Source organism: Aquarana catesbeiana, linkage group LG11, assembly GCF_042186555.1.
Source record: "Aquarana catesbeiana isolate 2022-GZ linkage group LG11, ASM4218655v1, whole genome shotgun sequence".
In the NCBI taxonomy this organism is placed as follows: Eukaryota; Metazoa; Chordata; class Amphibia; order Anura; family Ranidae; genus Aquarana; species Aquarana catesbeiana.
Genome location: NC_133334.1, coordinates 84,802,336 through 84,830,282, shown reverse-complemented (window position 1 = coordinate 84,830,282; position 27,947 = coordinate 84,802,336). Strand labels below are relative to the sequence as shown.

The following is a 27,947-nucleotide window of genomic DNA, read 5'->3' as shown; positions in this document are numbered from 1 at the left end:
AATACAGGACCATTCTGGATGAAAACCTGTTGGAGTCTGCAAAAGACCTGAAACTGGGACAGAGATTTATCTTCCAACAAGACAATGATCCCAAACATACAGCAAAATCTACAAAGGAATGGTTCACAAATAAACGTATCCAGGTGTTAGAATGGCCAAGTCAAAGTCCAGACCTGAATCCAATCGAGAATCTGTGGAAAGAGCTGAAAACTGCTGTTCACAAACGCTCTCCATCCAACCTCACTGAGCTCGAGCTGTTTTGTAAGGAAGAATGGGCAAGAATTTCAGTCTCTCGATGTGCAAAACTGATAGAGACATACCCCAAGCGACTTCAGCTGTAATCGCAGCAAAAGGTGGCTCTACAAAGTATTAACGCAAGGGGGCCGAATAATTTTGCACGCCCCACTTTTCATTTTTTTTATTAGTTAAAAAAGTTTCAAAAATCCAAAAGATTTCGTTCCACTTCACAATTGTGTCCCACTTGTTGGTGATTCTTCACAAAAAATAAAAATGTTATATCTTTATGTTTGAAGCCTGAATTGTGGCAAAAGGTTGAAAAGTTCAAGGGGGCCGAATACTTTCGCAAGCCACTGTACAGTGGGTGAGTCACTTTCACTAAGGGAAAGCATTGATTTGTGTCCCTGTTTTGTTGAAACACAGGATCTATGCCTTCCCTACTGACAGAACAGCAATCTACCTTGTTTACATAGGTAGACTGCCGTTCTGCCTGTGTAACGAATGATCAGCAGGTGGTGGCGGACATTGAGTCTGCGGTACCCACCAATCAGCTCCCGCTGTGTATAATCACAGTGGGTGTGGGCCGCCAGCGGTGTGCCTGCATGCCCCCAACCCAGAAGTGCTGGATCACGCCACGTGATCCAGTGCAGTAAAGCTGACTTGCCCGCTGTAAGTGATACGGTCGGCAAGCGGTTAAAGGAAGTTGAAAAATAACTGACTTACTGGACAGATCACCAAGTGAAAATAAATTAAAAAAAGGAAAACTAATACAGCCACCACATCTAAGAATTGCTAAGCTGCAATATCGTACATTTTTGCTAATTTTGTTTCCCACGAAAGTGGAGTTACCCTTTAAAGGGTAAGTTCGCCTTTGTACACTTTTTTCCAAATTCCAGCTCCCCTATGCACCAATATAGCATTCATGTACTTTTTTTGCAAAAATATCAAAGCTTTCGATTAAAGCTACAGTCACTTACTTTTCTTGTCCTAGACGTTTCCATTAGTAATGTCTTCTTCCTGATCAGACTATAGGTCATGACACAGGAAGGATTTGACCAGCTGATCTCGGGAAACCAAACACACATTTTGCCATGTGAAAAAACGAGGGGCAAATGCTTCAAAATGCAAAGTAAAAAACACACAACACACAAAACGTCAAAATGTCCCAATAACAACATGTAGTGCAGCCAGTTGGAATCAACAGGCTGCTCTATGTGTGTCACAGGAAAAAACGAGACACAAAACGTTCGCTCCCACTATGCTAGATGTGAATGGGGCCTGAAAGTGAAATTGGTGCGATAACACAAGAACCACGAGGCTCCATTCACATCTGTGCTTTTCCTTGCATTTCAGAAAAGCGCTGCACCAAAAATCGCAGTAAAAAAAAGCTCCACTCTAAAAAAAATTTCTGAAGCTTCTTTGGGGCGAGTGCTGTGTGTAGGGCAGCTCATTCAAGTGGATAGGCTGCCCTATGTGTTATCAGTGAAAATGCTCCAAAACGCCTCCCCCCTCGCTAAAAAAAAACAAAAAAACGCATATGGGAATGTGAGTTACCGCTATGCAGAGTTGTGAAAGGGGCTTGACAGCTGAGTGTTTCTGTCCCCTCCCTTCCATGTATTTAGTGAGAAGGGTGATCATCACTGATTGATTGCTATTAATTTTAAAAACGTGAACCTGGGAATGGGAGGGTGGATGATGCAGGGTGTGTGCTAATGAGATCAGCTGGTCAACTCCTTCCTGTGTCATGACCTAAAGTCTGATCAGGAAGAAGACATTACTAATGGAAACGTCTGGAAACGTGGATTAGGACAAGAAAAGTAAGTGACTGTAGATTTAATGGAAAGCTTTGATATTTTTGCAAAAAAAAAAAAGTACATGAATGCTATATTGGTGCATAGGGGAGCTGGAATTTAGAAGAAAAAAAAGTGTACAAAAGGTGAACTTACCCTTTAAAGGGTAACTCCACTTTTGTGGGAAACAAAATTACCAACTAAAATAAAAAATAATATAGCATATACATTTGCTACACAAGTCATATTGTAATTGGGTTATTAAAAATTGCTTTTCCTTTTCAATCTGCAGTTGCTGTAAGTTTCTGTAAAATGCAATGCAATATGCGTACCTAGAGTCATTCTGTACACAGATGGTGTACAGAGCGCCCCCTAGATATGTCATTTCCTGCTTGTGTGATTGGCTTACCGATTTTCCCAGAAGTTTGCACTAAGATACAAGTTAGATTTTAGGTATCCCCCGCAGCAAAAAATGTATTTTTTTTGGTGAGATATTCTTAAAGGGAATCACATATAAAGGGATGCAGACCCTGCAAGTTTCTTCATTAGAGCCCTGCAGATGCAGCAGCTGATTGATAATTATAAAACCACTCCCATGCATGTTCACTGTGCACATAGACACAGACAAGCCAACAGCTATTACTTCAGAATAACAAAAGGTAGGAATCTGCAACAAAGTTTGCAATGTACACACCCAGAGGGGGAATTTTTTTTTTTTCTCAACAAAAGTGGAGTTACTCTTAAAACTGGCCATGGACAGTTCGAATCTCGTACGGGCAGGCTGATTGTATCCAAGTTAATCCATCGATCAACTTGGGTACAACCAGCCTGTCTGATTTCTCAGGCGATTATTGACAGTAGCTATAGCCGCTAGCAATAATCACTGTGTGTTCTATGGGCAGGGGCAGCTCCCCCCTGCCGGGAGAACACAATGGCTCTACGGGAGGGATTCCCATCAAGGCTGTGTTGATGGGGAAATCTAGCAAATTTCTTTCCTGCAACCCGTGGTTACAGAAAAGAAAATGGCTTCATCTATAGCCAGCTTTAGGCAACAGTTTCAGAGGGCTCCATGTAGTGCAGGTAAAGCCTGAACAAAGCTCCTTGCAGCACAATGCATCGTACACACAATGAGAATATCGGACAAATGATTTTCCGTTTTTTTTTTTTTTTTGCTAGTCTCATATAGAAAATGAAGAGGTTACTAAAGTTACAAAAATTCTCTTACAACAGAATAAAACTTTGGAAGTCATGTATTGTATGGTATAGTAATTGATTCTTCTGTTTCCAAGCACGCACGGTCTTGGTCAGTTGATTTTTTATCTAGACGAATACTGTATTGAATAAACGAAAATCGATCATTCTGGTCTATGAGGAAAAATGTCCTGCTTGTCCCTTCAGATCAATAATTTTGCATGAAGTGTCGTGATCAACCCTCGAAAAGCTGTGTACTAACAATCAGATTGTACGGTCGCTTCGAAACGATATTTTTCATCCGATTTTTTTCATCGTGTGTACTAGGCTTTAGGGTATACCAAAATCATAAGTACACCACACACCTTTCTATATTATATTTCAGGATTTTTTTGCACATATTTGTCAGATTTTCTCTTTAGACCAGCAGTTTGTGTTTAGATTACAGAAACATATACTTGTAACCATAAATCAAGCACGGAGAACGGATTTCCTCACAGATATGACCATATTCACTGAACAGGAAAGAAATGATGTGTTTCCTGCTCAAACCACTTGTAAAATCTAAGATGTTTTTACGTGAACCTCGTGAGTAATGTAGGTAACAGTTAATCTAATGTGTGTTGGAAAATGAAAGAAGCAATCCATTAGTTACTATAGGTAACATACACACCAAAAGTATATAAGGGGTGTAGAATTGTCTGCCTTTACCAAAAACAGTACAAAAGGGGGGGGGGGGTGTAAGGTTGGCCACAGACAGATCGAAATTCATTTTGACCGATTCATCAGGAACGTGCAATTTTTGATCTGTCTATGGATGGCATTACATCCCCCCCCCCCTTTCTTATTGTCTTTGGTAGAGGTAGACATTTCTACACCCCTTATACACTTGGTGTATGTTGCCCATAGTAACTAATGGATTGCTTCTTTTATTTTGACTCGTGGTTGAAGGGAGAAAACTGAATAATCAATGGCTTGCTTAAGGGGGGTGTACTTAATACCCAACCTAAGGTCCAACCTTTGTGACCACTATGGCTGCCTCCTTAGACAAAATGGAGAATAAGTTTAGATATGAAGGGACAGGAAGTATGGTGGCCAAAGGACTATCAGGTAAAAAATAAAGGGAAAAAAAAAAAAAGAAAACTAATGCAGCCACTACATCTAAGGGCTTGCAAGCTGCAAAACATTTCGTTTTTTGGTTTAGATATGCTTTAAAGGTGAACTAACCTTCTACAGTTGCTTCCTGGTTTCTGGCCTAAACCAGAATGGTGTCGTACATCCCATGCTTTTTCATCGTCAAACATGGGAGTTGGAAACATTATGCTAATGGGACAGGACAACTTCACCGCATCAAAGGAATGATGGACGGGCCCATGTACTGTCAAATCTTGGGCGAGAACCTCCTTCCCTCAGCCAAGGCATTGAAAATGGGTCGTGGATGGATATTCCAGCATGACAATGACCCAAAACACACAGCCAAGGCAACAAAAGAGTGGCTCAAGAAGAAGCACATTAAGGTCCTGGAGTGGCCTAGCCAGTCTCCAGACCTTAAAGAAAATATGTGGAGGGAGATGAAGGTTCGAGTTACCAAACATCAGCCTCAAACCCTTAATGACTTGGAGAGCATTTGCAAAGAGGAGTGAGACAAAATCCCTCCTGAGGTGTGTAAACCTGGTGGCCAACTACAAGAAATGCCTTACCTTTGTGATTGCCAACAAGGGTTTTGCCACCAAGTACTAAGTCATGTTTTGCGAAGGGGTCAAATAATTATTTCACTCATTAAAATGCAAATCAATATAGAACTTTTTTGAAATGCGTTTTTACTGGATATTTTTGTTGTTATTCTGTCTCTCGCTGTTAAAATAAATCTACCATTAAAATTATGATGGGCAAAACATACAAAACCAGCAGGGGATCAAATACTTTTTTCCCTCTCACTAAGCACGTCTTCTTGCCTGCGTGCCTGAGCTAAGGGTAGATGAATTCCAGGAATAAATACTACATGAATCATCTGCCATTACTCAAGATAGTAGTGGCTAGAAACACTAGGAGGGTGTTTTTCAAAGTGATTTCTCAACAAAATAAAGCATGGATGGAGGAGTTTTGCTTTGAATATTAAAAATGAATTAAATAGCATTTTGTTTTGTGGTGCTCAGGTACAGTTAATCACCACTATCTATTTATACTTGCATTCCCAATACACTGTGGTTCTTGATTACATACACATGCAAATCTCTGATTGAGAGTGATAACTGTAGAACTTTTCCACTTAGGTAAACCATCTACCTTGTATCTTTTTTAGGACCAAGCCATTGGACTGGTCGTATTGTTCTCAGTTTTCTTGATTCCATCTGGATGGGTCCTGGCGCACATGGACCACTACAAGGGCAGGCCAGAGTAAACAGTTTGCCTGAACTCTTTGGACTAGTCTATGGACTGAATGTGGAACAGAGATCATCAGCACAAAGTCGTGTATCCTGCTGAGGTGGTGGAACTACTGTACTCCATGGAGTGTGCTGTCCTTACTGCTTATTTTTATACTTAATAAAACTATTTTAAACCGGTTTCTTTTGTATAAAAATGTGTGTGTGTATTGTGTGGGCAGTAGGGATTTATATGCAAGGATCTTCATGTGATTGGTTATGCTCCACTAGCTATTTATACATAACCAGCAAAAATATATATTGATATAGCACAGCACCACCTAGTGGCCCATCAGTAATGGATGCAATGCAGGGTAGACAGGTTTCATTTTTGTATGATTCTGCGTAGCTGGCTATAGGATGCTGACGAGGAAAGGGAGCCACACAGGAATGCTGGACCCTTTCAAATGGGTGTTCCATGTTTTTGAATTGTCATTAAAAAATCAGAAACTGACAGCACTATATCCCTACAGGTGGCCTGCTGTAAGTAGATGTTCGTCTGTCTATATCCTTTCACATTCGGGTTTATCTGAACGAGCGCAATAGGTTTGTGTATCCAGTCTGCTTTTACTGACACTTATATGGGCAGATATAGGTGAACACATGTACACTTACATCTGGCCACTCATAGGAATTACATGGGTCCCTTCTCCCTCCATCACAGGAAAATTGTTCTGACCTGACCCAGCAGGGGATCATTCTAAGATCCCTCTCTCTTACCGAGCAGAGGGTGCCCCATGTGAAAGGTGCCTTAAACTACTCTGTATCTAAAGTAAAAGCTATGGGTAAATTACTTGGAAACATTTTATTTTATTTAAGCAAATTTGTTCTTTTCTATGGAATTGCAATTTGTAGCTCAGTGATTGGGGTTTTTGTACAGGGGTACACAGTTATGTTTTTACACATCTTGCTAACTGGAGTATCCAATTAAAGTACAAACAAAAAACTGAAAAAAGAGGGAGCACCAGCCTTGTGCATTATCCTTTGATATATTTATTAAGAAGAAAACATAATTTAAAACTACTCACAAAGGTAGAGAGAAAAATCACACTTGTAACAGTCTTTGGCTTGTGACAATCCATGTACTGATGGCAGTCTCCTGATCCTGGGACACACGATCAATGCTTTGCAGTCTAGGGATGCAAACAGGCCTTATCCTATTAAAGTAACCTGAGAGAAACATGCAGGCTGCCATTGCGGACCACCTATTAAAAATGCTACTTACCTGTCTGGCTTCAGCACTTTGATGCACTGACCTGGAACAAGCATACTGAAGCTACTGGATCAGAATGACAGCCACGTAACTAGTATTCTTAGGAGGAGAGGACAGTAATGTTCTCTCAGTACAGGTTTCTTGTGTTTCGTTTCCAGCAGGGACACCATCTGCCCAATTTTTATGTTCTTCCTGCCACATTGTGTATTTTCTCTGAATGTTCTAGCTCCTCTGACAATTCCAAAACAAAAACTTTTATGCTCAAATGCCTGTTTATAAAGCAAACCGAGTTGTTTCCTGCAGTGAGCAATATGATTCCCTGTTTTATTATCCCAAAGAATATTGGGTGCAACCTAATTAGCTGCTGTGGGAAACTTCATACAGTTATCCCCCTTTGCTGCTGTTCAATAGTTTACATGGTTATATAAAGAAAAAAATTAAGAGATTTACTGGACTCCTGTCTTCTGGCATACAGCCAAACACCTAGGATTTAAGCCATACCACATTTATTTTATCTCAATAGAGCTCTTGCAGAAAGCGCCTTGATTCTGTATTGCTGCTTCAGCTACTGTGCCAGTCAGCATATTCCCTACTGATATGAGATGAAGCTTAACCCAGGCTGTGCTGCAAAGGGAGTCTATGAGTGGAGTAATAGAACATGGACAGGTGTTCACACTGGGACTTCATAGGTTTGTATTACAGCTCACACTGGGGAGATGATCATCTACTCAAACCCAAATTGATCTTTTGAGTAAAGGCAACAGTCTTATAAAATGATGGTTAGGGCCAGGGTAAGGCCTCTTTCACATGGCCGATCTGTTCAGGTCCACCTGTCAGTTTTTTAGGCAGACCTGAACGGACCCTCCATAGACCTCTATGGAGCGTCGGATGTCAGCGGTGACAAGTCCGCTGACAGCCAACCCGCTCCGATCCGAAAAAGCGTAACGGAGGAAAAACCTACTTTTGCATCCGTGATTGGATCAGGTGACGACGGACTCTACGGTCCGTCGTCATCCGATCCCCCATAGGGTGAGAGCGGCGCCCTGACAGGTCCGTCGCTGCACAGTGTGCAGAGACAGACCTGTCATCTGCCTGCTCAGCGGGGATCGGCGGAGCAATCCCCACTGAGCAAGCGGATGTTCACGGGGCGGATCATCATGGATCCGTCCCGTGTGAAAGGGGCCTAAAGGAGAAGTTCAGCTTTCCCAAAAAAACAAACAAAAAAAACCCACACATTATATTTGCAGGTAAAATAAGCATTTATTTTTGCTAGGGACCTATAAAGCATTGCGCCCACGATCAGCAGATTGTGGGTGTAATGCCACAGTCCTGCAGACTGTTTGTGTAGCTTGCACTCTGTTAGGAAGACTCAATGAACTACCAAGAGCAATCAACAGCACTCTGATAGTTCATTGAGAACAAGTTGACAGCCAAAGACTGTCGGTACTTGTAGTTTTCACATTCACAGAACACAGCAAATGAATGAAGTGGCCGGGCAGGAGGAGCCATATTTTTTTTTCCCGATTGTGACAGCGAGCATGGGAGAAGATCCCCTGCTCACTGTCAAAACGGGCATCGGGTAGAGGCCGGTGCATCTGTAACATTTTACAAAAAGGTGAACTTATCCTTTAACTGTTTTCACAAATTATAAGATTCTTTTTCATATACAGCTTTTCCCTTTTTTTTTCACTCTATAAAAAGGCACAGAAAGTAATTTAACTAAAGCTAATAAAAAAACATACAACTTTTAAAAAGGAATGAACATGTTAGTGGCATAAAATGACAACTGAATACATTTATATTCATCTTGCAAGTTACTTTAGTGCAGTGGTTCTCAACCTTCTAGTGCTGTGACTCCTTGATAAAATTTCCCAAGTTGTGGGGACCCCCTAACAGTAAAATTATTTTCATAGCGTGGGTTGTCAGCACTCAAGGCAAGACAAGTAATTTGCGCCCCTAACACATGGATATTTAGCACTCCCTGAGTCCCTTCCACTCGTACAGTATTAATACACCTTATGGTAAACTTTAGGATGTACCACTCTTTATTCTCCTTTCTTTCCCTTTTAGCTCTATCCTAATTTCTTGTTCCCTCCATGCCTTTCTCTAGCAGTCTTTCGCATCTTTTTCTTTGTTCCTTCCACTCTTTTCCTCTCCCTTTCATGTATTTTCTATTTTTATTCCTTCTCTTACTCCTTAATAGTGGTAATGGGATCAGTCTCAGTGCTGGCGGGGAGTTGGGATGAGTGGCAGTGCTGGTGGGGAGTTCTGATCAGCCAACTTAGGTGCTCTTGATCAAGGTCATCTGCTGATCTGAGAACTATAGTGGGAACTTTTTATAGCAACTATAATCACAGGTAGTGTTACTCACTGTGGGGTAGATTTACTAAAACTGGTGCACTCAGAATTGGGTCAACTGTGCATGGTAGCCAATCAGCTTCTAACCTCATCTCGTTCAATTAAGTTTTGGCAATAAAACCTGGAAGCCGATTGGTTTCTATGCAGAAGTGAGCCTGATTTTGCACTCTCCAGCTTTAGTAAATAAACCTTTGTGTCTCCAGCTTCACTGTGTCTCCGACTTTGTGGTGTCTAACAGCAATTACACCTATGCCGAAATCAAGATATAGTGTCTCCTCCAGCCCCTCCCACTTCACATTCCTCACCAGTCAGCTGACCTCTAGTCTCTGCCCCCCACCCATGCCGTGAACTGAATGGGTGGCTGCAAAGAGGCTGAGTGGGTGGCCGCAGGCTCCAGGAACGGCCCAGCTGGGAGGCCACAGGCTACAGGGACAGCCTTGCTGGGTGGTCGCAAAAAGGCTGGGAGATCGGTGCTTCAGGAACAGCCCAGGTTTCGATGACACCTGGCAAATAGTCATTCGACCCCCAGGTTGAGGACCACTGCTGTAGTGCATGCTGCGATTGATATATTATGTGATGAGAACAGTAAAGAATTTTACAGAAATTTATTTATTTGCCATCTCAGTGCAGACACAAACCCTAAAACGTAACAGAGGCTGAATCCTCTACATAAAGTCAGGAAGCTTGTCAGATGCCTCAGATATCAGAGGTACTGGACTGTACTGCTCCCAAATGAGTCCTGATTTAATTCTCAAATTGTGCTGACAACACAGCAGATTCCTGTGGCAGAGAAAGGACTGTTGCAATCTCTGGTCCTGAATTGGAAGGATTCTACGTCAGGATGTCGTGGGCTTGGTGTTCTACCAACATCTCCATGCTCTTCACATCTGTGCACCAAAACTCTAGACGGTCTTTCATACCCTTGATCTAGGAGATAAAAAAAGGGGCATATCAGGAAAAAAGCTTAGGGAAGCACAAGTCATTAGAACTAAATAAGTAAGATTTAGGGGATGAATTCACATCCCCTAACAAAAACACCAGTCATCAGTGAACTGCTACTGCTGACAAGGGAACAATAACTGTGCAAAGCAAGTCCTCCAAATTACCAATACTGCAAGCGTTACCAACTATAGCCATATTCATTAAGCTATCTCCCATATTTTAGGTGAAGCCGATTGTGTGCAATCAACCTCTGATGGTGCTGTTTAAAACCCGAGAGCCTTTGACCTGCATTTTAACAGCGTTAGATTTATTAGGAAAATGTTCACGGTAAATATGTAGATTTAGTACGTACAGCAGCCAGTGAAAATAGTCAGGTTTTGCTCACAAGTACAGTTTAAATACAAGTTTCTCATTTTCCTCAAGTAATTTACCAGAAGTCCAAAAATGTAGTTGTGAATGCAGATCATAGGCAAACTGTGAAAGTAGAACTTTTACAAACTATCGCATTACCTGTTGGATATCAAGAACCCGAGGTTGGACCCATGTGATGTGTACTCGCTTGTCTACTTCATCAATGCTGCCCCGAAGCAAACCAACAGACAGTGCTTTCATAACCAGCAGCTCCACCTTTAAAAGAAGCAAAAAAGGGATGGTGTTCAGTAAAGTACCATTTGAAAGGTCCCATTAAATATTTATTTTCAAAATTAGGACTCTTGTTTCGCTTCAATCTTTCAATATGTATTCTGGTTTTGGATACATTTATAGTTTTTAAACAGGTAGTAAGGTAGGACAGGGATGAAACCCACACAGAATGATTTTGTAAAGACACTTTTTATGTCATTTTCACTTGACTGCTGTTCCCCATTTTGATAACGGTATGCCAGATTTGAAAATACTCCCTCTAGAGGTCATTTGTATATCTGGTAATATAATGATCTTTTCCTGTTGATACAAGCTCTGCAAGGACCCGTTTACACCTGTGAATGGGGCCATTAGCGATTAGATGCAGGAGACCCAGGGGGGTTCTTGGCAACTAGTTGCAGGAGGAAGTCCCATTGAAAACAATAAGAGGATTACAGCTCCCCCAGCTATTTGCAATCGCTTGCATGTAATTGCTCATAGATCGATTACCTTTGAATGATTGGCCCTGGATGCAGACTGTGTTGCTTTCAATGGGGCTTCTGCCTGCAGAGAATTTCTTGAAGCCCCCGTTGGGTCTCCCGCTACCAAAATGCTAACAGTCCCATTCGCAAGTGTGAACAGGGCCTTAAACTGATTGAGAGTTTCCAGTCAGGTCAGACATGAACCCCAAATTTTTACTGTGGGAATAGCAGTAAAGCACAGTCACTGTGCAGCACAATAAAGCAGGAAGCTAGTGAAATGTGTGAAGAGCAAATATAGCCACCTTCTTATACATATATTATTTTACAAACTACACACAGACATCATTTGAAGCCAATCACTTTTACATGTATATCTCCAAATCTCTTACAAAGTTTTATATTTATACATGTTCTGTCGTGTAAATCACTTTACTATAAAAGAAGCAGATAGAGACTACCATAGTTTAAAACAGATTGAACTCACGTCATTAATGTTGACTTGGGCACTCTTTGCTATCTCTTCAAAGGTTAGCTGGCGGTGATTTGCAGGTCGTGTAAACGTCATCTAGAGATGAAACAAAAGATGCCAGAGAGTGCAACATCAACATAAAAACACAAACCTGACGAAGGTTCCGGTACACAGGAACGAAACATGTAGTTGCTGACACTGGGACAAGCCCCCCTCAAAGGCTCAGCCACTATGATCTTCAGGAACTCTAACCCCATGTTTGGACTTTTGGCCTGCAGCTTCATTTGTTTATCCATCTGGATTGGAGAGACTAGCCGCGTCTGATTGTACTGGACTGCACCAGATAATTAGCAGATATCACGTGCACTCTAGCTGAGGACATTATCTGCAGGAGAGCTGTACAGTATTTGCCTGGACACGGCTGAGTGGCTCGCAATATTGATCTATGTGCAGAGGATCGTGAACGGAGGTCTGAGAGTACACCTGACATCACCACATTGGAGCTTTGATGTGAAAAGCTACACTAGACTGGACAGCTTGTATCAGGCATCAGCAGTCGAGACTGCTCATTCATATGGCTGATCTACTTACCTGTGTTACCAGTGCTAAATAGCTGGATATCAGAGGATCTTTGAGCCTATTTGTATAACAGGGCACCTATTCCAACCACTGACCACCACTGCTTTGCATTTGACAGACTGACTTATGACTGTATGGGTATATTAACAGGTTCAGTAGGTTGTGTATTCCATCGGGGCTGTTGCACCCTAGCTCCATAAGCCCATTGTGGATTTAAGGTGGAACACTGCCCCTCTTGGAAACGGGTCCATACTGGTCTCCACCTGGTTGGCTTAGAGCCATATTTTGAGTGAGGGGATGGTCGTTTAGGAGAGGGTGGGCTCAACTCCCTGCCGAGATTGCATCTCCTACCCCTCGTTTGGTATACGAGGGGCGGTATTATCTTGTCCTAGTATGCAGGGTGATATTTTTGGGTGAGTTTAGGTGGGGGCTCTTTTGGAAGGTTATGGGAATTGTTAGGGATTCCCCTTTTTGCTAGTGTATTTTGTATTGGGTCATAAAATAAACATGTAGTTCACCAATTTGGGAGTGTATAGTCTTTGTTTGTCGTCTTGCTTTTTGGCTACAGTTATTTTGATTACACCCCCTTATACATAGGGTGAGTACTACCTCCTTTTACTAGGTGGGAGTCCCATTTTCCTTTTTTTTTAATACAAAAACAAAAACCACACACACGGTTCCTACAACACATCAAAAGTAACATTTAACAAACACCTCACCTCCATTAAACATAGGAGCTGAATCTTCTTAAGCAAAAGTGTTTCATTGGCAGCAAGGTCGGGCTAACAGGAAAAAAATATGGTAAGACATACATAGTGAAGCAAAAAATAAGCAATATTTTTTTTACAATGTTGATTCTCACCTGCTGTCCCCATGCTGTTTTCAAGGCTCGGAATGTCTCCACATTACCGCTGTTAAAGGCATAGAGTGTGTCTATCAGCCACTTTCGATCAGAAGTACGCAGCGACTCCAATACTGGATGCATCAACTGCAGCAAGAGGCCAAAGTGTCTTAATGTGTGAATTTATTGAAACAGTTAATAAAGTCACCTGCCCTGCTACTAGTAAACTGTTTAGGAAGCACTACACACATCAATACATTAACACGTACTAATTAACATACCATAAGAAGGTACTTACCAGTTCTCCAAAGTTATAGACCCCATCACCAAGTAATCCAGCTAGGCCAAGCGTAAAGGCTCTATCTTGCTGTTCTGGTACTGCAACCAAAATACAACAACAAGTTACATCAGACTCAACCACTTGCTTACTGGGCACCTAAACCCCCCTCCTGCCCAGACCAATTTTCAACTTTAAGAGCTGTCACTCTTTGAATAACAATTGCGCGGTCAAACAACACTGTACCCAAATGAAATTTTTATCATTTTTTCCCCACAAATAGAGCTTTCTTTTAGTGGTATTTGATCACCTCTGGGTTTTTTATTTTTTGTTAAACAAATTAAAAAAAGACCAAAAAAAAAAAAAAAAAAAAAAAAACCGTTTTATATTTTGTTAATAAATTTTGCAAACAGGTAATTTTTCTCCTTCATTAATGTACGCTGATGAGGCTACACTGATGAGCACCGATAGACTGCATTGATGGGCACTGATAAGGCGACGCTGATGGGCACTGATAAGGCGCCACTGGTGGGCACTGATAAGGCGCCACTGGTGGGCACTGATAAGGCGCCACTGGTGGGCACTGATAAGGTGGCACTGGTGGGACTAATAAGGCGGCACTGGTGGGTGGCACTGAAGGGCACTAATAGGTGGCACTGATGGGTGGCAGTGATGGGCACTGATAGGTGACACTGATGGGTGGCACTGCTAGGTGGCACTGATTGCTTTCACTTATGTACTGGTGGGCACTGATTGGTGGCACTGGCAGGCGGTACTGGTGGGCACATATGAGGCGGCTTCCCATCTTCCGGACCGATGTCCCTTCAACAGCAGCCGGTGACAGGCTTTTTTTCTCCTCCCGCTGTTAGCGGGAGAAGAAAAAAAAAAAACCCATTGCGGATCTTCTGTTTACATCACATGATCAGCTGTCATTGGCTGACAGCTGGACACGTGGTAATGGGTCGGGATTGACTCCTTACTCCGATCTGTGATCACTCAAGTCTCATTGACTCGGGTGATCACAGCATGCGCCCTTCAGGGGGGCGTGGCCAGCTTACAAAGGGGAGGAGGTCTACCGACGCCCTCCCGGCAAAGCAGATCCGCGCTGTAGCTGTCATTCGGCTATAGCCAGGATCTGAAGGGGTTAATATAGTAGCAACTGTAACTCCAGGCAAAAAGTATGGAATCACCACTGTTGGAAAGTGTTCAACTGTTTAATTGTGTAGCAAAAAAAAATATGACAGACATGCCTCAAAAGTAATTTTCATTTAACAGTCCAAATTTCTGGCTTTAAGAAACACTTAAAAAAAATGAATTAAAAAAAAAAAAAAAAAGAAAGCTGTAGTCAGTTGCAACTGTTTTTGCAGATCAAGCAGAGGGAAAAAAATGAAATCACTCAATTCTGAGGAAAATTATGATGGAATCACCATGTACTTGGCAGTTCTAAGACAAACATCTGCGTCAGATTACACCCGTTATCACAAAACATCATTTCAATTGATGGAATAAGAAAAGTGTCCAAAATCTCAATATAAACTTGTGCATTTATTGGAGATTTAATGACTGTCCTCTCCCCCGTACCATTACTTGACATGCAACCCCATATCATCAATGTGGATTTGCATGTTTTCTTTAGGCAGTCGTCTTCATACATTTCATTGGAACGGCACCAAAAGTTCCAACATCATCACCTTGCCCAATGCAGATCCGTAATTTATCGCTGAATATCACTTTCATCCACAATTCATGATTGCTTTTCTTTAGCCCACTGTAACCTTGTTCTTTCTGTTTGTCTATTAATGATGGTTTTCATTAGTAAAAATCAAATGGGAAGGTGATTAAAGGGAAGCGTACTGGTAAGCCAAGGAAGACATCAAAGCGTCAAGTTAGAAAACCTAAAGCATTATGCCCTAAAAACTCACAACAAATGAGGAACAAATGGACAGAAACTGGAGTCAATATATGAGACCGAACTGTAAGACATTGGCTAAAGAAAATGGGATTTACATACAGAAAAGTAAAACGAAAACCATCATTAACACCTAAACAGAAAAAACAAGGTCACAGTGGGCTAAAGAAAAGCAATCATGGACTGTGGATGATAGTGATATTCAACGATGAATTATGGATCTGCAATGGGCAGGGTGATGATGCTGGAACCTTTGTTTGGTGCTGTTCCAATGAAGTGTATGAAGACGACTGCCTGAAGAAAACATGCAAATTTCCACAATCATTGATGATATGGGGTTGTATGTCAGTATGGGGGAGATGACAGTCATTAAAATCTTCAGTAAATGCACAGGTTTATATTGAGATTTTGGACACTTTTTTTATTCCATCAATTGAAAGGATGTTTGGTGACGATGACATCATTTTCCAGGATGTAATCTGAAGCAGATGATTGTTATAGAACTGCAAAGTACATGGTGATTCCCTAATATTTTACTCAGAATTGAGTGATTCCATATTTTTTTCCTCTGCTTGATCTGCAAAAACAGTTGCAACTGACTACAGATTTCTTCTTTTTTTTTTTTTTTTTTTTAAGTGTTTCCTAAAGCCAGAAGGTTGGAATGCAAGACCCTTTTCACACATGTGGACTGTTTATTCCATCAGTTCAGTCACATTTTTTCAACGCAAAAAAAAACAGTTTGATCTTGAAGGGGAACTCCATGCCAAATAAATTTAAAAAAACAAAACGGCATGGGTACCCCTTCCAAGAGCATACCAGGCTCTTCGGTCTGGTATGGATTTTAAAGGAAATGTGGGGGGGTTGGGACGGTCCCCCCAAAATCCATACCAGACTCTTATCTGAGCACACAGCCCAGCAATTCAGGTCAGGAAAGGGGGTGGGGATGGGCGAGCACCCCCCCCCCCGCATTTCCTGCTGGCCCTGGTTCCCATCAACATCAGCCATGTTGATGGGGACAAGGGCCCCTTCCCGACAACCCTGGCCGCTGGTTGTCGGGGTGTGCGGGCGGGGGGCTTATCAGAATTTATTAAGGCAGCTCCGGCATCTCTTCCGACTTCTTCTCCCCTCTCCGGCTCTTCTGCCTCCTCCGCTGATGTCTTCTGACTCTGCTGGGTCTTCTCTGCTCTCTCTGCTGTCTTCTGCTGGGTCTTCTCCGCTGTCGTCTCCCTCTGTTCTTCCTCTGATGTTGACTCAACGCTCTCTCCCGCTATAATGCCGTGGTGCGCAACTACTTATATTGACATGGGGTGGGGTCACCGGGGGCCTGCCCATTATGATGTCACTGCCCATCATGCCCCAGGCAGTGATGTCATAAGGGGTGGGGCCTCCGGATGACGTCACACAGTGACCCCGTCCATGCCAATATAAGTAGTGGCACACTGCACACCCGGCATTAGAGCGGGAGAGAGCGTCGAGTCAACATCGGAAGAACAGAGGGAGATGACAGTGGAGACCCCGCAAAAGAGCAAGAAGACCCGGCAGAAGACATTGGACAGAGGGAGAAGAACTGGAGAGAGAAGGGAGAAAATCGGCAGAAGACATCAGCGGAGGAGGCAGAAGAGCCAGAGAGGGGAGAAGAATTCGGAAGAGATCCCGGAGCTGCCTTAATAAATTATTTTAAGAACCTGTGTACCTGGTTTTATTTTTGACACTTTTTTTAGGTGAATGGGTAGGGGTACAATGTGCCCCATACTCATTCACATAGGGTGGGGGGGCCGGGATCTGGGGGACTCCTTATTAAAGTGGGCTTCCAGATTCCAATAAGCCCCCCGCCCGAAGACCCTGACAACCAAAGGACAGGGTTGTCAGGAAGAGGCCCTTGTCCCCATTATCAACATGGGACAAGGTGCTTTGGGGAGGGGGCGCAGGGCACCCCCTGCCCCAAAGCACCCACCCCCCATGTTGAGGGCATGTGGACTGGTACAGTTCAGGAGTGGGGCGCTCGCTTGTCCCCACCCCCTTTCCTGACCTGCCGGGCTGTGTGCTCGGATAAGGGTCTGTATTGATCTTGGGGGGGACCCCCTACATGTTTTTTCGGCCTGGGGGATTCCCCTTAAAATACACACTGGACTGAAGGGCCTGGTATGCTCTTTGAGGGGAAACCCAGGCCGTTTTCTTTTTTAACATTTTGCACGGAGTTCCCCTAAAGATGCATACCAGGCACAATGCCTGGTATTGTCGGGGATCAAAGTCGGACGCATGTCGGATTAAGTTGAAGGGCAAAGTCGGATCCAAAGTGGTACGACTGTCGTACCAGTGTGAACCTGGCCTGACATCCGATTTTTGTCCAATCTGATTTTTAATGGAAGAAAAAACAGAGTTAGGTACCTGGTAACTCTTTTTCTAAGAAGTCTTCCAGGGCAGCATCCGAGCATCCGAGAGATAGGCTCCTCCTCCCTAAAACAGGAAACACATTAGTCCACCATTATAAATTTCACACTCTTACCTGTGTGCCTCAGTTATGTTAAAGCACCGAAGGAATTCCCTGTAAGCTGCAAGCTCCCCCTCTGTACCTGGTTTTTGTTGTTTCAAGGGTGGGAACTAGTGCTGCCCTGGAAGACTTCTTAGAAAAAGAGTTACCAGGTACCTAACTCTGTTTTCTCGAATCGTCTTCCAGGGCAGCATCCGAGAGGATATATCAAGCAATACTTACTAGGGTGGGGTTAGAGACTGGAGCACTTTACGACCAAATGCTTGGTCTTGGTCAGACAGCTGGTCTATGCGGTAGTGCTTAGCGAAAGTACTGAAGCTCGACCATGTCGCTGCCCTGCAGATCTGCTCCGGAGTTGCCCCTGCTTTCTCTGCGGCCGAGGTTGCCCAGGCTCTAGTTGAGTGCGCTCTGATTTCACTAGGTGGAGTGAGATTCTGTGCCTTATAGGTAATCTGTATGGCCATCCTTATCCATCTGCTGATGGTGCTTTTTGAAGCTTGTTTCCCTCTGTTGATTCCTGCATAGAGGATGAAGAGGGAGGTCGTTCTACGCCATTCTTTTGTTCTTTCGAGATACGCTATGAGCGTGTTCCTTACATCAAGTTTGCTGTAAATGTCTCTTTTCCTACTATCCATGGTTGTTGGAAGTGAGGGTATGACGATGTTTTGGGTTCTGTGAAATGTAGAAGAGACCTTGGGTAGAAAGGCCGGATCTGGAGAGAGAATTATCTTGTCCAGATGTATTAGACAGTATGGTTCTATTGAAGATAGAGCTTGGATCTCACTCACTCTTCTGGCGGATACTAAGGCCAGAAGGAGCGCAGTTTTTAACGTGAGGTTTTTGTCTGAGCTGTCCTCGATAGGTTCAAACGGAGGGGAAAGAAAGCCCTTAAGTACTGTGCCCATGTCCCAGGTGGGAGTTTTGTACAATTTGGCTGGTTTGGATCTTTTAAGAGCTATGAGGAATCGTCTTATCAGCGGGTCTTCCGCTAGTCTAGTATCCATGACCGAGGAAAGTGCTGCAACCTGTACTTTCAGGGTACTTGGTGATATGTTTTTGTCTGCACCATCTTGTAGGAGGTCCAAAACTATTGGAATTATCCCACCGTTGGAGATTGGTCTGTCTTCGTACCAAGAAGCAAATTTTTTCCTTATTTTCTCATAGATGGCTCTCGTTACCGGCTTTCTGCTGTTTAAGATGGTGTTGATTACTCTGTCTGACAGGCCTTTGTTCTGGAGTTTTACCCTCTCAGTAACCAAGCCGAGAGCTTCAAGATTTTGTGGTTCGGATGGTTGACTGGGCCTTGTGACAGTAGATCCGGGCGGTCCGTCAGTGTCAGCTGAGGTTGTATGCTGAGATTTTTTAAATGACTGAACCATGCTCTCTGGGGCCAGTGTGGTGCTATTAGTATCACTGTTTTCTCTGCCTTGATTTTTTGGATTACTTTTGGGATTATGGCAGTTGGAGGGAATGCATAGCACAGATGCCATTTCCAGTTTTGGTTGAAGGCATCCACCCCGCTGTTGCCATCTGTAGGGTCCAGGGAGAAAAATATCGGAGATTTTGCGTTCGCCCTGGAAGCAAATAGGTCTACTTCGGGTATTCCCCACTTCTGGGTGATTTGAGTGAAGGTTGTTTGGTTTAGCGACCATTCCGTGTGTTTTATCGTTTTCCGGCTCAGCAAATCTGCCACTGTATTGTCTGTTCCTTTTAGATGAATACCGGATATCGATCTTATGTTCACTTCTGTCCACAGTAGGATAGATTGTGTCAGTCTCATCAGTTTTTGGGGTTTTGTGCCCCCTTGTCTGTTTAGGTATGCGACTGTCGCTGCGTTGTCTGATTGTATCTTTACATCCTTCCCCTGTAATGCTGGCTTGAAGGTTTTTAGCGCTTCCCCCACAGCTTTCAGCTCTCTCAAGTTTGAGGAGGCTTGTGCCCATTTGGGTGTCCATTTCCCTTGCGAGAACCGCCCTTCCATGTGGGCTCCCCATCCTAGGGCGCTTGCATCGGTGGTGATGCTGACTGGATTGACTTGAGCCCATCTGCGCCCCTCGATGACCCGAAGTGGGTTGAGCCACCAGTAGAGTGTTTGTTTGACTGTGGCGGGGACGGGAATGGATTTTTCTAGGGATGCTTGCCTGCCATCCCATTGGGACAGAATGTAGTTCTGTAAGGGTCGCATGTGAATTTGTGCCCAGGTGATGGCTGGAATGGAAGACGTCATCAGTCCTAGTACGGACATTCCGTGCCTGATCGTTGTGGAATGGTTCCTTAGCAGGGACGTAATTGCTTGTGTCATTTTTACGTCTTTTTCCTTTGTTAGGAAAATTTTTGACAGTCTGGAGTCCAGCACGTATCCCAGGTACACTACTCTCTGGCTTGGGATCATTTGCGATTTCTCTGCGTTTATTAACCATCCCAGGTTTTGCAGATAGATCATACTCTTGCGCAGGTTGTTTTCTAGGATTGCTGCTGAGTCCGCAAAGAACAGGAGGTCGTCTAAGTATGGTATTATTCCAATACCCTCCTGTCTTAGACCTTTTAGCGCTTCCGCCATTATTTTTGAGAATATTCTTGGAGCTGAGGAGATTCCGAAGGGGAGAGCTGTGTACTGTAGGTGCAGCGTAGCTGCTGGCCCCTGGATTGCGAACCTTGGAAACTTTTGGTGATCCTTCCTTATGGGGACATGTAGGTAGGCATCCTGTAAGTCTAGTGTTGCCATGAATGTCTCCTGCGGTAGGATGTTCCTAATTGAATAGATAGATTCCATTCTGAATCTCTTGTATCTTATTCCTCGGTTGAGTGGTTTGAGGTTTAGTATCAGCCTTAGTTTGCCTGATGGTTTTCTTTTTGCGAAGATGTGTGAGTAGAAGCCCTTTTGTTCCTCCTCTTGGGGAACGTGACAAATCACCTTCTGATCTAATAGTTTCTGTAGGGATTCTAGAAACACCTTTGCTTGATTGCTGTCCTTGGGTAGCATGGTCGCTAAGTATTTGGTTGGGGGGCGGTTGGAGAATTCTATTGCGTAACCGTCCGCTATGGTGCGCAGTATGAATTTGTTTTCTGTTATCTCCTCCCATTGGTGGGAGAAAGCCGCCAATCTGCCCCCCACCTGAAGGCAGTCATTGTTTTTTGTTCTTTTGGGTATTAGGCTTGAGGATGAATTCACCTTTGCCTTTCTTGTTTTGTTGACCCCAGTGCTTTTTTGCCCCTGGCTTATTGAATTTCTTGAAATGCCGAAAGGGCGCCTTCCCTTGTCTCTTCTTGGTTTGAGGGAACCCCTTATTTTTTGCTGCAGTCCTATCCAGGACTGTTTCTAGTTCGGGACCAAACAGTAGGTCTCCAGTGAATGGTATGCCACATAAACGGTTCTTGGAAGGTGCATCCCCCCCCCCAGGATTTTAACCACAGGGCTCTGCGGGCCGAGTTTAGTAGTGCCGTGGTCCTAGAGGATATTCTGACAGTTTCTGCTGAAGCATCTGCCAAGAAAGCTGCCGCTCTAGTTAGTGTGGGGATGGTTTTAATTAGTTCCTCCCTGGGTGTGTCGTTCTCCAATAGATCTTGCAGCTGGGTTAGCCAGATTAGCAAGGTTCGGGCTGTGCAGGTGGAAGCAATAGCCGGATTTAGGTTTGCCGCCCCTGCTTCCCATGCCCTTCCTCCTCTGAGTCTGAACAGATACCGTCTTCTGATTCAGATTGTTCAGATTCATCTGAATCCACCTCTTGTTCTGCCTGTACCTTGTTCTCCCCCTGTGATTCTTTTGCCACCATTTTGTCTAAGCATTTCTGACACAGGGGCTTTTTCCAATCTGGGGAAAGCCTGTGGCTGCATGAGGCACATGTTTTGCCTTTAGCCTTCCTTTCCTCAGGGGTCTTTGCCTGCAAGCGAGCATAGAGAACAAAAAAACCCCGTGAGTTTAGGTGGTCAAAGGAACTGCCTGTAGATAGGCAGTAAAGAGGTTAAGACAGAGATAATTCAAGAATATTCTGGCTTACCTTGGAGCTGTCCTGATTTGCAGGATCTGCAGGGCAGGGTGGGGAAGCGTCAGACATGATCAGCCACCAGGATCCTCTGCTTAGAGGCCTTTTTATCTGCTTCCTGCATAAGCTCCGGCCCCGCCCCCGGCTGACCCCGTGCAGGTTGGTGGACACACCTGCACATGCCGCTGTATTGTAGAGTAACTGTGCTGGTAGTGAAGGGTAGCATTGAACAAATTTGCTATTTGTATTCTGTTTTCTCTTTTTTTTTTTTTTTTTAACCTTCCCGCCCCTAGGTGTCCCTGCTCTATCTCCGCAGTAGATAGACTACGGGAAAATGGCCGCCAACCCGGAAGCGGAACTTCCTCGGCGCCATCTTGGTACACCCCCGACTCCCTGTAGCGGCCTGTGGCGGTGAGGACGCTGCTGCGCCGCCCGGAGAGCGGTGGATTCGTTTGGGGGGACAGCCGCAGCCACCAGGGACCTAATTTAGAAGGTGCAAAACCCTCCCTGCTAGACCCTCTGCTGCTGAGGTTTTCGGCAGCGGTCGGCGGCGGCGGGGGGGGCGCCCATCTATGCATGTATCCATCCCCCCTGGCGGGCTCCAGATTCTGCGGAAAGCCAGAGGGGGGTGCTTGCGGAAGCATACACAGGCCTAACAGCGGCATGGGGTGGGGATGACAGAGTCCTCCTGCAGCCTGGGGGGATGATTGCAGACCCCTCAGTAGGGGCGAAATCTCAGGCTTTGAGCAATGTTGCCCAGTGCTGCGCCTGCTCGCCCTCCCAAAGCCCCTTGGGCTGTATGGGATGCTGGCAGGGGGTCTCCTGCAACAAGCACAGAGACAGGTGAAAATAAAATAACAAACGTTCTTGCAGCTCCTGTGGGTCCGGAGGAAACACAAACAACTGAGGCACACAGGTAAGAGTGTGAAATTTATAATGGTGGACTAATGTGTTTCCTGTTTTAGGGAGGAGGAGCCTATCTCTCGGATGCTCGGATGCTGCCCTGGAAGACGATTCGAGAAATAGTGCTTTGATTAGTTCCAAAAACAGATGTTGACGGAAGCGGATGTAAATGGATGAGCATCCATTTTTCCATAGAGATGCATTGATGTCCTTTTTTAATCCATCAACGGATGGATGAAAAACGAACAAAGCAGTCCGCATGTGTGAAAGCGGCCTTAAATGAAAATAGTTTTGAGGCCTGTCTGTGATTATTTTTTTTGCCAGGGGTTGTATGTGATCCTGCTGCAACATCAACCTGTAGTCTGAGAAAATTCTCACCTTTACACTAGTAGCACTCAGTTTCAAACAAACCTTAAAGCTGACCTCTAAGCAGAAAAGACACAATTTAACTTAGCTCCGTATTCACTAATACATTGATCAATGTATTCTTTAATGCAAGCAGTATAGGTACATGAATCTGACCTCGTATCAGCCACTTGCTATACCCTATAAAGCAAATCTCTGACTCAGAGGCAGGTCAAGAAGCATGCCGACAGGAGAGGGAGTAGTGACAGAGAGCTTATTATTGTGCTGCTTCTCCTTTCAAAGTCTATGCAGGGGAAGGGACAAGACCTGTAAGTGTTACCTAACTGAAGCATACAAAAATGCACATGAATTGAGCTGCAGTTCAATACATATACAGTATATTAGCAAACTGCTAAACACACAGCAACAGCATAGCCCACTTTGGCGGGGAAGGAGACCTCACTTTCTACAATGCAGAAATGAAAAAGTTCTGGTTGATACCACAAAGTCTGCAAGGCTGAGCAGACCTAAACTTCCTTGACGTTCTCCCTCCGATTCTTATAAATACAGCGGCCCTGAATAAATTGTATGCTGTCTGTGCACTATTGATATTTTGTTCTGGGAGGACAAACAGGGAGACTTTAATACAACAAAAATATCTCTTCTTAGACCAATGGAAACACAATCCCTCCAAATAACGTCCAGGTAGCCAAGTATTCATGTTGTGCTGGTCACAGAGCTAGTCAGTGATTAGCCTATTATACTAATATAGAGTGTCCCAAACTAGCTGAGAGAAATAAGGTAAAATTCAATTTCTACGCTTCCCTTGAACTTAGGGCACATTTAGAACCTGCCATCTTGGTGTGCTGTGTTAATGTGGGGTTTCTCTTTTTGAAAGCTGGTAATACACCAAAAACGGAGCATGCATCATTTTCCTCAATGCAGTGCACCACAACATGCAGTGAAGCTTTACTATGCATTGTAGTCTACTGCAACATTTATGCATTGGAGCTGCATTGCCTTAGTGTGAAGGGGTGCCACTCAAAATAAATTGCATTGCTGAACACTAACACTACTTGCACTGTGTTAACACACACATAACTATGATTAACATACTGGAAAGGAGTTATTGGGCCCTTAGAGAAAATACATTGCCAGCAAACAATTTTTTTCTGTGTAGAAAACCAGCAGCACACAGGTACATTTATTGTAAGGGTACAATATTATACATGAAACACAAATGTGGGAACTTACTTGGTAGGTCTTTGAGGTCTGTGCAGCCTAGAAATCTCAGAGCATCTTTGTAATAGGAAGCATGATTTCCAATGGTCTGGTAATATTTGCTAGACAGGTCATAAAAGCGGCTGTGCACAGACGTTACACCAGCAAGTCCTCCAAGCATCTCCTCTACACCTTCAATGGTTTCCTAAAATAAAATAAGTTGACATATCAAGACTACACAGAATTTGGCCAATCCTACATCTTCTAATCAAAAGCAGGGTTATTTCAAACAGAACCTTTTAGGTAAACCAAATGATCAATGGGCTTATGAGCACCACAAGCAACTGAATCACTGTAAGTTATGTTTATTAGTACAGTTAAGGTTTTTTTCATGATGACATTATGATACATGAACAATGCTTGACCAGAACATCATTGAAAGATACATTGAAAAATATAAGTCATAGTGGATTATGTGGGTTTTTGTTTTTTTTAACGAGCTTAAAGCAAACCTTGCATGCATGGCGCACATCTGGTGGCAATGCACGGAAATTAAAAAATACTGGGGGGAGGTCAGGCAAACTACCAGTGAGATAACGAACATAGAGGTCCCAGACGACCTGTGGGGGTGCTTATTCCATGGGATTGGAATACCTATGGGGAAATACCTGAGAACGTTACTACCACAGATCTTGAATGTGGCTAAAAGCCTTATACCTAGATATTGGCAAGAAAAAGGTAGACCCACATTGCAGAATTGGTTCAATAAAATAAATGAAATTCAAAGCCTAGAATACTTAAGGTTCAGCGAGGGTACAGAAATGGAAAGAGTTTGAAGAGAAATGGAGGGATTGGGTAGAGTATAAGCACTCAATAAGGTGCGCCGAGGTGATGGGAACATAAAATAAATAACTATTAGAGGCCCTAAAGTAGTTAGACAGTCTGACGGCGTTTAAGAAGAGAGGCTAAATGGAGATCAGAACCGATAGGAGTAAGGGTGAGGAAGAGAGGGGTTGGAGGGGTGTGGGGGGGGGGGGGGGGGGGGGAGGGTGAAAGGAGTGGTAGGGGTATAGGGGAAATATTTTTGTATGCGTTTTAATTGTTGGTGTTCAAATGTACCACGATGTTTGAATTAGATAAAATCAACAAAGAAAAAGACTTCATCCCACAATGATATGAAAAGGAGCAGGGACGAAAATGAACTGCAAAGCTGAAATAAGTCTCTCAGGAAATTTTTGCTAAAGTGGAAAAAAAAAAAAAAAAAAGCAAACCTTGCATGAAAATCTCGAGTCTGCTTCTGTTGTAACCCATGCCATTAAAAAATGCACCTGGCGTCTAGCGCATTAATTTAGGTCAGGGTGACTTCACTGATCCTTTTTCCTAGTAAAGCAGAGGAGACCACATCTCTCAAAAAGTCGCTCCCACACACCGCTGGAGTGAATCTTATGAGATTTAGGCTTCTTATGCCGCGTACACACGACCGGACTTTACGGCATACTTGGTCCTGTGGACCGGAGTCCAATGGACAATTCGATCGTGTGTGGGCTCCAGCGGACTTTTTTTCCCCAAAAGTTCGACGGACCTAGAAATGAAACATGTTTCAAATCTTTTCGATGGACTCGAGTCCGGTTGAAAAGTCCTCTCGTCTGTATGCTAGTCCGACGGACAAAAACCGACGCTAGGGCAGCTATTGGCTACTGGCTATGAACTTTCTTGTTTTAGTCCAGTCGTACGTCATCACAAACGAATCCGTCGGACTTTGGTTGATCGTGTGTAGGCAAGTCCGTTCATTCGGAAAGTCCGTCGTAAAGTCCGTCGAAAAGTCCGCCGGACAAAGTCTGCCGTAAAGTCCGCTCGTGTGTACACGGCATTAGTGTTCCCAGGATCCTGAAAATGGGCCCAATGATGTCCCCCTTGCATTGAGGAAGTGGACAGATGGCAGGGTGTAAAGTAAATAACATTTTATATTACTTTAAACATCCAGTAAAAGAGAATAACTGTCACATACCTTGGTAGCTTGCAAATCTCCAATATTCAATTTCAAAGCTCCAATGGCGGTTCTACACAGTATCACTGCCTCATCACTACTTTTCACCTAGAGGTAAAGGGGTCAAATAAAAATATCAAATAGAAATCAAAGACTTTTTCATCTTACATCATTTATAAAAGTTATTTCTACGTATTTGAAAAGTTGAATAAAATAGGGAGGAACAAACATAAGAAGACTTGCACTTTGAGATAAAGATTAAAGATGCAATGTTATCTGTTACACTCACTTGACAATCTTCGCTTGACAGTGTTAGGACCTGGCGATTTGAAGCTCAGACCTAAGCATTTGAACATGGGGGATGCCACATGCCCCTTCATATCCAGAAGCCCTGCTCCATTTCAGCAACTAAGGGAGGCCTCCAACAGAGTAAAGGGGTGGTGAAGAAGCACAGGTGGGTCAGCATATATTGTACGGGAGGAGCAGGGTCTATCAGAAGGCATAGTCACACAACCTTGGATGGGCAAAAGTAACACCTAATAGATTTGCATTGAAGCATCATCATAATAGGATTTTTTAAAACAGCTTACCTGTAAAATCCTTTTCTTTCGAAGGATATCACGGGACACAGAGCCACAGTAATTACTGATGGGTTATATAGGTATCACTGGTGATTGGACACTGGCACACCCTATCAGGAAGTTCAACCCCCTATATAATCCCTCCCCCTTGCAGGGATACCTCAGTTTTGTAGCCAAGCAATATAGTGTATTAGAAGAGGGGCGGGACCTCTGTGTCCCGTGATGTCCTTCGAAAGAAAAGGATTTTACAGGTAAGCTGTTTTAAAAAATCCTATTTTCTTTCTCGAACATCACGGGACACAGAGCCACAGTAATTACTGATGGGATGTCCCAGAGCAATGCTACCTGAGGGGGGGGAACCACGACCAAGTAGGGTGCAATCAGACCTGAGGACCCTGTACCGCTGCCTGCAGCACACTACGCCCAAAGGCGATATCCTCATGCCTTCTCACATCCACCTGATAGAATCTGGTGAATGTATGAACTGAAGACCAGGTTGCGGCCTTGCAGATTTGAGCCATAGAGGCCCGGAGATGCACCGCCCAAGAAGCACCAATAGCCCTTGTGGAATGTGCCCTGATCTGAAACGGAGGAATCTTCTGTTTCAAACCGTAAGCTTGAATGATCAACTGTCGAATCCATTTAGAAATGGTAGCTTTTGACGCTGCCTGTCCTCTATTGGGACCCTCTAGCAGCACAAACAAAACATCCGTCTTGCGGATCTGAGTAGTTGCCCCTAGATAGGCCTTAACTGCTCTTACTACATCCAACGAATGTAGAGATCTCTCTTCCGGAGAACAGGGATCTGGAAAAAAGGAAGGTAGAACAATGTCTTGGTTTAAATGAAAATCAGAAACCACCTTCGGTAAAAAACTAGGATGAGGGCGTAGTACCACTCTATCCTTGTGTATAATCAAATAAGGCTCCTTACAGGAAAGAGCTGCTAATTCTGATACTCTTCTAGCAGAAGAGATGGCCACCAGAAAAATTAATTTCCTTGTCAACAAGACCAAAGGAATCTGACTTATTGGTTCAAAAGGCTGTTTCTGTAACACAGCCAGGACCAAATTCAAGTCCCAGGGGTTTAGGGGCGCTTTAACCGCA

At 43.8% G+C, this 27,947-nt stretch overlaps 1 protein-coding gene and 1 long non-coding RNA gene across 4 annotated transcripts in view; one reads left to right on the top strand and one right to left on the bottom strand.

The window, feature by feature from the left end:
• Nucleotides 1–5,782, top strand: part of LOC141112157 (uncharacterized) — a 31,274-nt gene extending 25,492 nt beyond the window's left edge. For all 3 annotated transcript variants that reach the window (XR_012236533.1, XR_012236535.1, XR_012236534.1), the window contains one exon: nt 5,521–5,782. This is a non-coding gene — a long non-coding RNA (uncharacterized lncRNA). The remainder of the gene's footprint in view (nt 1–5,520) is intronic.
• Nucleotides 5,783–9,802: 4,020 nt separating this feature from the next.
• PSMD13 (proteasome 26S subunit, non-ATPase 13) overlaps nt 9,803–27,947 on the bottom strand; it is a 40,872-nt gene continuing 22,727 nt past the window's right edge. Inside the window, exons 6-13 of the mRNA XM_073604677.1 lie at nt 26,284–26,370; nt 24,309–24,480; nt 13,445–13,524; nt 13,168–13,293; nt 13,025–13,087; nt 11,742–11,822; nt 10,665–10,781; nt 9,803–10,139 (exon numbers count right to left, since the gene is read on the bottom strand). Coding sequence (XP_073460778.1) covers nt 10,044–10,139; nt 10,665–10,781; nt 11,742–11,822; nt 13,025–13,087; nt 13,168–13,293; nt 13,445–13,524; nt 24,309–24,480; nt 26,284–26,370 — 822 coding nt within the window. The 3' untranslated portion in view covers nt 9,803–10,043. The remainder of the gene's footprint in view (nt 10,140–10,664; nt 10,782–11,741; nt 11,823–13,024; nt 13,088–13,167; nt 13,294–13,444; nt 13,525–24,308; nt 24,481–26,283; nt 26,371–27,947) is intronic.